Source organism: Mya arenaria, chromosome 6 (genome assembly GCF_026914265.1).
Source record: "Mya arenaria isolate MELC-2E11 chromosome 6, ASM2691426v1".
Classification (NCBI taxonomy): domain Eukaryota; kingdom Metazoa; phylum Mollusca; class Bivalvia; order Myida; family Myidae; genus Mya; species Mya arenaria.
In genome coordinates, this window is record NC_069127.1 from 59925231 (window position 1) to 59937952 (window position 12722).

General features: G+C 33.0%; 1 protein-coding gene across 8 annotated transcripts in view; it reads left to right on the plus strand.

Moving 5' to 3' along the window:
• Positions 1–12722, plus strand: part of LOC128238446 (dystrophin-like) — a 198707-nt gene that overhangs the window by 118694 nt on the left and 67291 nt on the right. For all 8 annotated transcript variants that reach the window (XM_052954371.1, XM_052954368.1, XM_052954370.1 and 5 more), the window contains 2 exons: positions 198–352; positions 4544–4733. In XM_052954371.1, the coding sequence (XP_052810331.1) occupies positions 198–352; positions 4544–4733 (345 nt within the window). The remainder of the gene's footprint in view (positions 1–197; positions 353–4543; positions 4734–12722) is intronic.

Consider the following 12722-nt stretch of genomic DNA (forward strand, 5'->3'; position numbering starts at 1 on the left):
GAAGATAGCTTTAACACCATTCTCCAATGATGAAAATTATATTCATATATAAAACCTAATAAAAAAATAAATAAAAAGCCTACCTACCCTACCTATTTTTTTTAAGGATGTAACCCTAACCAAACAATTATTTTTTTTAGGCCCTATTTATATATTATAACTTAAAAGTATATGAATAAATGTTCTGCCAATTTCAGACACTTCAAGCAGAGGTATCAGAATGGCAAATGAAGGCAGATGCGCTGAAGGACCTGGCGAATTCTCTCATCACTCAATATTGTGCGGACGACACCAGTCTCATTAATATTCAGCTGGAAAAACTCATGACTAGGTGGACAGCAGTACTTAACAAGTAGGTTTATATGTCACAGCTCAGAGTTGTTAATATGAGGATTGATCCAGAATAACATGGACTTATTGTGTAAATTTTAACAAGAACACTTTTTTGTTATATGCCTACAAAGGATATAAAATGACTGATTTATTGTTGTTTAGGAAAGCGGGCAAAATAGTATGTGACGGTAATGTCATTTTTGAAACTACGTTTTTTAATGTATCCTAGCCCAGTGCATGAAAACATTTGTTTGGAATTTGGATCAGGCTAAAATTTCAAGACAGTGAAAAATATCATGTTTATTTCACTGATACATCTGTATTTACCATGGGAAAGTATAACTATCATAAATATATTGAAATAAAATAGTTATTATTTGTTTGTTTACCTAAATTTTGATAACTTTTTAGCTCACCTGTCACGTAGTGACAAGGTGAGCTTTTGTGATCACTCTTCGTCCGTCGTCCGTCCGTCCGTCCGTCCGTCCGTCCGTCCGTTCACAATTGCTTGTGAACACAATAGAGGTCACAATTTTGACCTAATCTTTATGAAACTTGGTCAGACTGATCATCTCTATAAAATCTAGGTCAAGTTCGATATTGGGTCATCTGGGGTCAAAAACTAGGTCACTAGGTCAATTAGTAGAAAAACCTTGTGAACACAATAGAGGTCACAATTTTAGCCTAATCTCAATGCAACTTGGTCAGAATGGTCATCTCTATAAAATCTAGGTCAAGTTCGATATTGGGTCATCCGCGGTCAATAATTAGGTCACTAGGTCAATTAGTAGAAAAACCTTGTGAACACAATAGAGGTCACAATTTTAGCCTAATCGCAATGCAACTTGGTCAGAATGATCATCTCTATAAAATGTAGGTCAAGTTCGATATTGGATCATCCGCGGTCAACAACTAGGTCACTAGGTCAATTAGTACAAAAACCTTGTGAACACAATAGAGGTCACAATTTTAGCCTAATCTCAATGCAACTTGGTCAGAATAATCATCTCTATAAAATCTAGGTCAAGTTCGATATTGGGTCATCCGCAGTCAATAACTAGGTCACTAGGTCAATTATTAGAAAAACCTTGTGAACACAACAGAGGTCACAATTTTGACCTAATCTTTATGAAACTTGGTCAGACTGATCATCTCTATGAAATCTAGGTCAAGTTCGATATTGGGTCATCTGGGGTCAAAAACTAGGTCGGTAGGTCAATTAGAAGAAATACCTTGTGAACACATTAGAGGTCACAATTTTAGCCTAATCTCAATGCAACTTGGTCAGAATGATCATCTCTATAAAATCTAGGTCAAGTTCGATATTGGGTCATCCGCGGTCAATAACTAGGTCACTAGGTCAATTAGTAGAAAAACCTTGTGAACACAATAGAGGTCACAATTTTAGCCTAATCTCAATGCAAATTGGTCAGAATGATCATCGCTGTAAAATGTAGGTCAAGTTTGATATTGGGTCATTCACGGTCAATAACTAGGTCACTAGGTCAATTAGTAGAAAAACCTTGTGAACACAATAGAGGTCACAATTTTAGCCTAATCTCAATGCAAATTGGTCAGAATGATCATCGCTGTAAAATGTAGGTCAAGTTTGATATTGGGTCATTCACGGTCAATAACTAGGTCACTAGGTCAATTAGTACAAAAACCTTGTGAACACAATAGAGGTCACAATTTTAGCCTAATCTCAATGCAACTTGGTCAGAATGATCATCTCTATAAAATCTAGGTCAAGTTCGATATTGGGTCATCTGCGGTCAATAACTAGGTCACTAGGTCAATTAGTACAAAAACCTTGTGAACACAATAGAGGTCACAATTTTAGGCTAATCTTAATGCAACTTGGTCAGAATGATCATCTCTATAAAATCTGGGTCAAGTTCGATATTGGGTCATACGCAGTCAATAACTAGGTCACTAGGTCAATTATTAGAAAAACCTTGTGAACAAAATAGAGGTCACAATTTTAGCCTTATCTTAATGAAACTTGGTCAGAATGATCATCTTAACATAAGCTAGGTCAAGTTCCATATTGGGTCAACCCAGGTCAAAAACTAGGTCACTAGGTCAATTAGTAGAAAAACCTTGTGAACACAATAGAGGTCACAATTTTAGCCTAATCTCAATGCAACTTGGTCAGAATGATCATCTCTATAAAATGTAGGTCAAGTTCGATATTGGGTCATCCGCGGTCAACAACTAGGTCACTAGGTCAATTAGTACAAAAACCTTGTGAACACAATAGAGGTCACAATTTTAGCCTAATCTCAATGCAAGTTGGTCAGAATAATCATCTCTATGAAATCTAGGTCAAGTTCGATATTGGGTCATCCGCAGTCAATAACTAGGTCACTAGGTCAATTATTAGAAAAACCTTGTGAACACAACAGAGGTCACAATTTTGACCTAATCTTTATGAAACTTGGTCAGACTGATCATCTCTATGAAAACTAGGTCAAGTTCGATATTGGGTCATCTGGGGTCAAAAACTAGGTCAGTAGGTCAATTAGTAGAAATACCTTGTGAACACATTAGAGGTCACAATTTTAGCCTAATCTCAATGCAACTTGGTCAGAATGATCATCTCTATAAAATTTAGGTCTAGTTCGATATTGGGTCATCCGCGGTCAATAACTAGGTCACTAGGTCAATTAGTAGAAAAACCTTGTGAACACAATAGAGGTCACAATTTTAGCCTAATCTCAATGCAACTTGGTCAGAATGATCATCGCTATAAAATGTAGGTCAAGTTTGATATTGGGTCATTCACGGTCAATAACTAGGTCACTAGGTCAATTAGTACAAAAACCTTGTGAACACAATAGAGGTCACAATTTTAGCCTAATCTCAATGCAACTTGGTCAGGGATGTTCCTTGCATGAAGCTCTACCAAAGTTGTTCAAAGACATGGATTCCATGCGAAACTCTGGTTGCCATGGTAACCGATAAGAAAAACTTAAAAAAAATTCTCCTCCAAAACCACAAGGCCTAGAGCTTTGATATTTGATATGTAGCATCACCTAATGGACCTCTACCAAGATTGTTCAAATTATGCCCCTGGGGTCAAAAATGACCCCGCCCCGGGTCACGTGGTTTACATAGACTTAGATATGGAAAACTTAACAAATCTTCTCCAAAACTAGAAGTCCTAGGTCTTTGATATTTGGCATGTATAATTACTTTATGGACATCTACCAAGATTGTTCTAATTATGCCTCTGGAGTGATAAGAGGCCCTGCCCGGGGGTCGCAAGTTTTACATAGGCTTATTTAGTGAAAACTTAAAATCTTGTCTAAAACCACAAGGCCTAGGCATTTGATATATGGTATGTAGCTTTACCTTGTGGTTCTCTACCGAGATTATTCAAATTATGCCCCTGAAGTGATAAGAGGCCCCACCTAGGGGGTCACAAGTTTTACATAGGCTTATATAAGGAAAGTGTTTAAAAATCTTCTTGTCTGAAAATGCAAGGCCTACGCATTCAATATTTGGTATGTATCATAACCAAGTGGTCCTCTACCAAGATTGTTCAATTTATGCCCCTGGGGAGAAGAGGCCCTATCCTGGGGGGAGTCACAAGTTTTGCATAGGCTTATATAGAACAAAAAACTTCTTGTCTAAACCAACAAGACATTGGCATTTTATATGTGGCATAACCTAGTGGCCCGCTACCAAGATTGTTCAATTTGTGCACCTGTGGTGAAAAGAGGCCTCACCCTGGGTGTCACAAGTTTTACATAGGCTTATATAGGAAAAAACTTTAAAATTTTCTTGTCTGAAGCCACAAGGACTAGTCTTAAATATTTGGTTTGAAGCATTGCCTACTGATAGGGTCATGTGGGGTAAAAAACTAGGTCAGTGAGACAAATAAAAGAGTGGCCTCTAGGGGCCATACTTTTCATTGGATCTTTATGATAATAGGTCAGAATGTTCACTTTATTTAGCAAAGCTACAGGTGAGCGATACAGGGCCATCATGGCCCTCTTGTTTAATATTGTTGAAGGGTTATGATCTCTGAGATATCAATGAGGTAGTGAGTGATATTCAAAAAAATATTATTAAGTAGCAATTTCATATATTGATTATAATAATTGTTTGACAAGAGCAGTCGGCAAACATTACCACTGCCCCTCATATTAAAAAAATGCAAACAAATATTTGTTGTATTTTCATGCACCAAAATATTTTTCAGGCTAGCAAGTAACATTCAAGTCGCAGATAAAAGTCTACAGACAGCGGAGCAATTTTATGCCGCACTGGAAGAGTTCATAGCGTGGATGGAGGGTGTTGATAATAGCTTTAATCGATTAGCTGAAGAAACAGCGAAACCTGATGTAATCAGTAATACTGATCTGTGCAATCTGTACTTAGAAGAATTTCGGGTAAGTTTCTTAAATAACGTAAATCTCACAAAACACTTAGAATTAAATTCTCTTTTGGATCAAAAATATTTCTTGTTGAATATGATGGTTTCAGCTCATCCCTTTTTTTCGAGAAAAAATTTGGGTGTATTTGGATTCCCATGGTGTGGCCAGGTCATTTTGCGAAACCTCGAACCTGGAATAGGAAAAAACTATTTGAGTGAAACTTATGCACATATGTTGCCAGAGATGATATGCTCCTGTACACAAAGGCCCATAACTCTTGGTAAATAGTTATTGCGTTGTGCTAAACAGGCGAGCGTTACTGTTCACTTGGCAGCACTCTTGTGATTGGTGAATTATACTTGTAATTTATGTTTCTTTACTCATTTGGTTAGGTATTTAAGGCTCATTGCTTAGCTCCCTTAGTATAATGTACATTTCTTAACTCCCTTTGTTAGGTTTTAAAATGTATAAGTTGTTATCTCCCTTAAGTATAAAGTTTAATGTACAGCGCTTAACTCCCTTAGTTGTGTTTTTAATGTTCATAGTTTACCTCCCTTAGTTATGTTTCATGTGCTGTTTTTGCAAATAATTCAATAATTTCAAAAGAAAAAAATAGAGATATTTAATGTTAAAGTCAAAGTTAAATTTAAAGTCATATCTGTCATGTTTAAAATCAGCAATGATTTTTCTATGTTCTTAGTTTAAGTCCCTGGTTTTGATAAATCTTCTGTTTAAAGTTTACATCATTCTTTGAAGTTTTGAAGTCCAGTGTTTTCAAAACAAACAACCCTAGTATGTTGGTAACATGTGTTTCAAGTCGATCAATTTATTTCTTAAACTTAAGCCAGACAATTTGTTATCTAATTATAACAGGAACCTTTGATGTTTTTTTTTCAGTCTGGAACTATTATTAATTATAACAGGTCTTTGATTTATACCCTGATTCAAAGCTGATAAAAGAAAATAGTTCCAAAGAGTTTCATGAATGTCTTAATTAAGTAAACATGTAAGAAACATATGACTTTGTAAGGTATTGGAGAGATTTTTTTTGTTTTTGTTTATATGCATTAATTCTCATATCAGAATGCTGGAATTATGACGTCATTTGTTTCAATAATGCTCTGCTCGTGTATAATATCAATTATAAGTTTAGTGGGTGGAGATTGGTTGTTGTATCATAAAATAAAATAAAAATGTTGTATATACTATCTTAAGATATATCTTGTTGAAGTTTAAAGCACATACATTATTATTATTAAACTGTTCTTTAATGGCAGAAAAGTGCAAATACTTCTTTAAAACCTTATAATATATAGGTAAGAAATTCACTTCTTGTACTGTAATTTTGATCCTAGCTTTTTTACAAATCATCCAAATTATCTTCTTATATAGAGTTCAGTAACTCAATTTTAGTTCATTTCTCAGCATATTCTAAAACTTGATCAAATATCTGGGGGAAAATCATAGGTGTTAAAAAATAAGTGTTTTTACAATTTGCAACCTCAGGAGGTTCAATATTTCTAATTTCTCAACTTGTCAGATTTCACATATTTTCACCACTGGTGGTAAAAAACTAAAACATCTCATAAAATATTCATGAGGATTTAAATTCATAAAGTTGTAAGCTTGATATTTCTTGATTTTCAGCTGTAAAAATCATCCGTTCTGGTCCATTAATATTTGTTATCTGTGTCTATACCATATAGTATTTCAAATTAAGAATAAGTAATAGAAGTGTAAATGAATTAAATGTAGTTGTGTTAATGATTTACATACATTAGTTTTGCTTTCAAAGATGGTATACAAATAATAAATTGACATAAAAATGAAAATTTAAACTTCAAAGCAATAAATTCACACACTTTTGACTTATATTAGGTGATGCATCTTTGGAGGTCATTAATAATTGGGCTTTAGTGGTTGAAAAAAGAAGAAGTGATTTATAGTTAATTTCTTTTTTTCATTTATAGTTCCACTTACTTATATGTTTAAAAAAAACTTTCAGCTGAATATGTACAATATTTAGTTTTTTGAATACATGGAATAATATCAATGACCAAAAAAAAAATTTGTATAAAGAAAAGCATTTTAAGCATTTTTATCATTAAAGAATGTTGTTTTTTTCAAGAAGGTCAATGAAAATAATGTATTTTGAAAAATCTTTCAGTTTTTTTTTATATGAATAAAGAGATACTAAAATTAGGAAAGTGACTTTAAGTTAAGTTTAAAAATGACTTAGGAAGTTTTATGAATACCGCCCCTGGGCAAGAAAGTATGCATTTTTTATTAATTCATTGTAGAATAATATTTCAAATATTATAAAGTTATTACATCATATGCTAAGAGAGATACTAAGTTAATAGGAAAATAACTTCAGTTAGGAAATGGCTTAAGATGTTTTATGGATACCACCCCCTCCGGGAATATGAATTACTTCAAAAATGCCCTAATTAAAGTGATCGCTGGAGTAAACCCATACTCACAGCTATATGTGATACATGAGTTCAATGGATATATATGCTTTTCTATCTAACTGGATAGATAGGCTAAGTACTTAAGCATGTGTTCATAAACATTCTTGGAAGATAATTATAGGAATAAGGTCATTATATTTGAAGATTGTGTTCTGGTGGATGTATCAATTATATAGAAGATGTTTACTGCAATGTTGTTAATATAAGCTATGTATATTGTGGATTAAATCAACAATCATGAGATTTGGTTGTATTATATATTTTTGTTAATCTTCTTTTTAAAGGGAAAAATTCAGTGTTATAAAATAGATTTTGAAATTATCATTTATATGGCCATTTTTTAGGAAGATCTTAAAAAATAAAAGTGTTTCTGTGATATTTTTTTAAGCAATTATAGTGAATAAATTACTCGAGTTTTTATTCTGGCTTAAAACATAATTGGGCAATTTTAAGCTACCATTTTAAAAATGAAGATAATAAGGTTTAGGGGATGAAATTGAAAATTATGTCTTATCTTTTGGAATAATGATAGTATAATTACCAAATACAGGTCTTGAAAATGCTTTTGGATGCAACTCAGAAAATGATGGATCCATTTCAAAGATTGAGGAAAAAAATATGCAGATTGGGCAAAAGCGAATAATTATTTCCGGAAATTTTGTTGCGTTTTGTCCTATGTCTCCATCCTTAAGTTGAATCAGAAAAATGATTTATGCATTTATGGAAATAATGATGGAATTTGCCTGAAACTTGAGTCTAATTCTTGATGTTGTCTTCTGGAGAAAGTATTTTGCATTTAAAGGTGTATTCTTACCGATTTGCCGATGATGTTACTTGATGTCAAGAAATGGTGGTTGTATTTCGCATTGGCGGAAGTAATTAGCTTTTAAAGGTGTATTTTTACAGACCAGCTTTTGAGGGTTTTCTATTGGTTAGAACTGGCATGCTGTCTTTTATTCATGCTAAGAAACATATTGGTAATATAAGAATGTCTCAGACTATTTAATAAATGGGACTAAATCTGTTGAAAATGTCATCTTTGGAATGGTTTTCTAAGCTTTGGAAATTTGCATGCAAAACAACTTGTAACAAATCAAATTTTATTTTTTCTCGCTTACTATTTGAACGATGTACCTTTAATGTTCAAAAAAGGAGTTTTCGTGAATGTTAGTGACAGTCTATATGTTTACATTAGCAATTGGAACAAGTTTTATTTTACATGGGAAATTTTAACAGCAAGACCAAGTTTTAAGCTCATCAAAAGTTTAAAATAAATGAATTACACTGAAGTGAAATGTTATAAATTTATGATTCTGTATATTAAGTGTGGTGTCAGTATGGATATAAATGTAGCCGACATTGATATTGGTAGTGTAAACTAATATTGTTATGATAAAATGAATTGATATTTATGTTAAGAAAGTCTCATTTATGGCTTTTATATGTAGCGTAAAATGTTTACAATGGAATATACAGGTTGGTCAAGTTGAGATATCTTGCTGGTGACATGAATAAAACATGAAGAATCACTTTGATGTAAGCTTTAGTATATCTGATGGGGATGCGACAAATTGGTTTATTATATTTGATGGAGATATATACACCAAGTTGACAGATATTTTCATGTTAAATCACTGTTTGGAAATATCTAAAGATGGTATATATTTTTTAATGTTGGAAATATTTAAAATTTGGTTAGTACTATGTGTGAAATATTGAAGTTATCAAGGGTAAGTAATTTTTGAGGAGATTGGTTTTTCATGTCTATTTTTCTGTCACAAATGTTTGCTGAAACATGAACAGATCGGGACAGACATTTCTTCAAGGTCTATAAACGTCCTGCTGTCACAGTTGTAAGCTTTTTAAACATTGTAGATACAAAAGCGCATCATTAATAAACCATGTCATATCAATTGATTTACAGTTTGTTGACATGCTGTACGGATATTCAGATATGTCCGTCCGTAAACAAAAATAATAAATAAGTGTATGTATGTATACCTCAGGTGATATTATAAATTACCATCTCAACAATATATGACAGTGATGCGATATATTTACATATTAACTAGGAAATGTAATGTTGAGGCGTGATAAATAAACCTCAAATGATGTGTGAAATTAAACTTGCGAATTGAACTAAATACGTTGAAAATGATAAACTTCAGAGATAAAATGCTGATGACACAATAAATTGACAAAAATATGCATTTGAACTTGAACGAAGGTAATATGAAAGCGAAGGATAATTTTATTCGGATACTTTTTATATACAAAATGAGGAGTACAAAATGGATTATGTGCAGATGTTTCGCAATTATAAAACAGACACAAAAATAGATCTAAATAGTGAAAAATAGTTATGAAATGTTATAAAAAAAAAAAGTGACAAAAAAATGGTTTTAATGGTGCTGGAGTGAAATAGAGAAACCTTAAGTTGCATAGTATATAGAGTATATAATATCTAATGACTGTATAACTTAATGAGAAATGAACATGGATTTTGTACATGGAATGGATGGGAAATTACACAAAAACGAATGCTATGTTGTTGAAAGTTAAAAATCAAATCAAATGGACGAGCACTATACGTACCGCAGAAGTCGACATTCTTCGGGAACTTTCGAGAGGGATCTACTTCATGAAATATACAAACTTGAACTAAAACTATTCGAGGTAAGCTTTTTCTTGTAAATATTTATGCTTTAGGACAAATCATACACTTTAGGTCAGTTCATATAGAGTACATGTACAACATGATGATGTCAAGCTTAAAGCTGTGATGAGGATCGTTAAAAAATGTGTGTAAGTAATAATTCCTGCAGTCATGTTACCAGAAGTTAAAGATGCACTCTTACTCCCAAATAAGATTTACCACAATTAATACAATTGTTAAATATACTAAAAAGGGTATAAATAAATTTTAAAAACCATGGTTCTTATCAAGGATACGGGGTTTAATTTGAAAGAAATGTGCAAAAAAAACATAGTATAGTTCTACCTAAGATCACAGTAAATCTTTTAGCATTCACCAATCATTTAATATTTTTGCATTTCCAGCTATTAAATACACAGTAACAGCCTTGTTATTAGTATTTAATATTTTCTATGAATGCATTTTTTAGGAAGTAGTTAAAGGTTTATTACTCAAATGTATGTTTGTAAAAATGCATTGATTTTGAATAACCGTGTCACTTCAAACGTTTTTGAAATCATGCATGTACGGAAAGGTGCTAGTTGAATGATTTTAATCACAAGGGTTGTGGAAGTAGTAACTGTTTGGTACCATATTTTCAACAACAGCATTCAATAAGTGGTGGGCTTATATTTAAATGTCATTGTAATTTATCCGCTAGCTAGTTATTTAATGGTTAAGCTCCGCCTACTTGGTTTGACGATTCTGATATGTGAGTAAATGTATAGACAAGAAAACACTCGCCAGTATGCATGTCTACATTGTTTGCAGTCTTAATCCACCAGTTGTAGTTACATTAATCATTTTTCTATGGATTATTTTAGTCTAAATGAAACTAACATGTTTCATGAGTGTTTTCTTTGTTATTGTCTACACAATAACGCGCATATCTGAATGGTCACAAATAGAAATGGTGAAACAGTTCAATAACCTCGGTGAGGATGAATTACAGTGCTATTAACTTTTAAATACCTCACCCTATTTATTGAATGTTTTCCCTGACAACATGGGACAAAACCATTCTTTCATCCCAACCCTTGTGACTGAAATAACCCCAATATTTTATGGTAGTTGAACTATCTAATATTTGGTTCAATATCAGCTATTACTGCCTCTATATTACCTTACTCTCTACATATTACTGAATATGATTTTTGTCCACATGGGCCATGGTCTGTTGGATGTTATGCAAATAAAACTTTGAAAAACCCCACTTCATATTGTCCAAGGGAAGTAACCATGATAGAGCCAATTTCTTGGAATTCAGGGAGGTAATCATGTTAGCAAACCTATTAACAAACACCCATCAATCAAAAAGTGCCATTATATTTGAATATTTCCATAATTGGACGGTTCCATATCTGCGAAAGCTTTCAATTATGCTGATAGGATTATTTATTTGCGAAAGGGATCAGCTAATCACATTTTCTGTGTCACGAAAATCAATTATATCTCGGGGCCTCTTCAGTGTTGGCAGAGTTTTAAGTCTCGATCGTAATCGGAGATTGTGTTTTTTTGAGTGAAATGTCAATAAAAGGGAAACTTTATTCTTCTGTTAATTTCTCAGGCCAATTTTAGATGTGTCATAAAAATGTCTCTAGTGGTCACGAGAATAACTTTTATTGGTTGAACATTTTTTAAAATTGTCTGTTTTCAAAGAAAAAAGTTGTCATTACTTTCATGGCCTTCAGTTTTTAGGGGTGGCCTTCAAGTTCGTTATTCTGCAAAAAACTTGAACCTTCACAGTTCCCCACCATTTTGGGGCCTTTCTGACTAGGAAGTAATTAGGTCATTTTGACTAAAATTCTGTATTCAATTTTTGCCTAGAATTGTACACAATTTTGACTAAAATTCTGTATTCAATTTTTGCCTAGAATTGTACACAAAAGCTTTTAAAATTAGACATTTTTTTTTTCAGTTAAGAAACCTTTTCATCAACTTTTTCATACAAAAGCATTTTGGAGGTCCAATATTTTTTATCAAAAATCAAAATATAAAATTGGGAATTTTATTGTCACATTTGGAATCCAAGTATACGCCTTAGCATTGGGAATGGGGACAAATTCTGGCCCCAAATTGGTAAAAAAACAACACACTGCTTGACCCTAACTCGAAATCCATTAATACAAACAAAACATGACAGAGACAATAGGCAGATGTAATAGGCAAGGCCCGTAACTCGTTAATGATTGTAGAGTTATGCCTTATGTTCTTATAAAAAAAACCAGAAACAATCCAGTGTTGTATGGCATTTTTTTCTGCTGGTGCTCTTATGTTGATTAACTGTTGCACTTTTGGGCTTATAGACAGTCTGTTTTAAGCTCACCTAAGCACAAAGTGCTCAGCGTGAGCTATTGTGATAGGTTGATTGTCCGTCCGTTGTCTGTCATCAATCATTTTCCTTCAAACAACTTCTTCTCCTAAACCACTTGGAGAATTTCAACCAAACTTCACAGGGATTTACAAATTGGGAGGTCCTTTTCCAGATGCCTTCAATAAAAGTGGTTCCATGCAGAACTCTGGTTGCCATGGCAGCCGAAAGGAAAAAGCTTGAAAATCTTCTTAGAAACCCCTTATGGAATGTGAAATATCTGATATGAGTATTTTCAGGACAGAAAAAACTGTTGGTTATATCTAGTTAGTTCATTTGAATAATCATAAATAGGTGTTACTCAGGTGCAAGCTTCTCTGACCTTTGTCTTAATTAAGGGTCGAAAAGTACTTCTTTTAAGCCACCATATAGTTAGAATCAATCTTGAACAACCATGGAGTTTTCTTGCCAAAGAATGGAAAAAAAAATAATTAACTGAACAGTGGGCTTACAATTATCTGCTC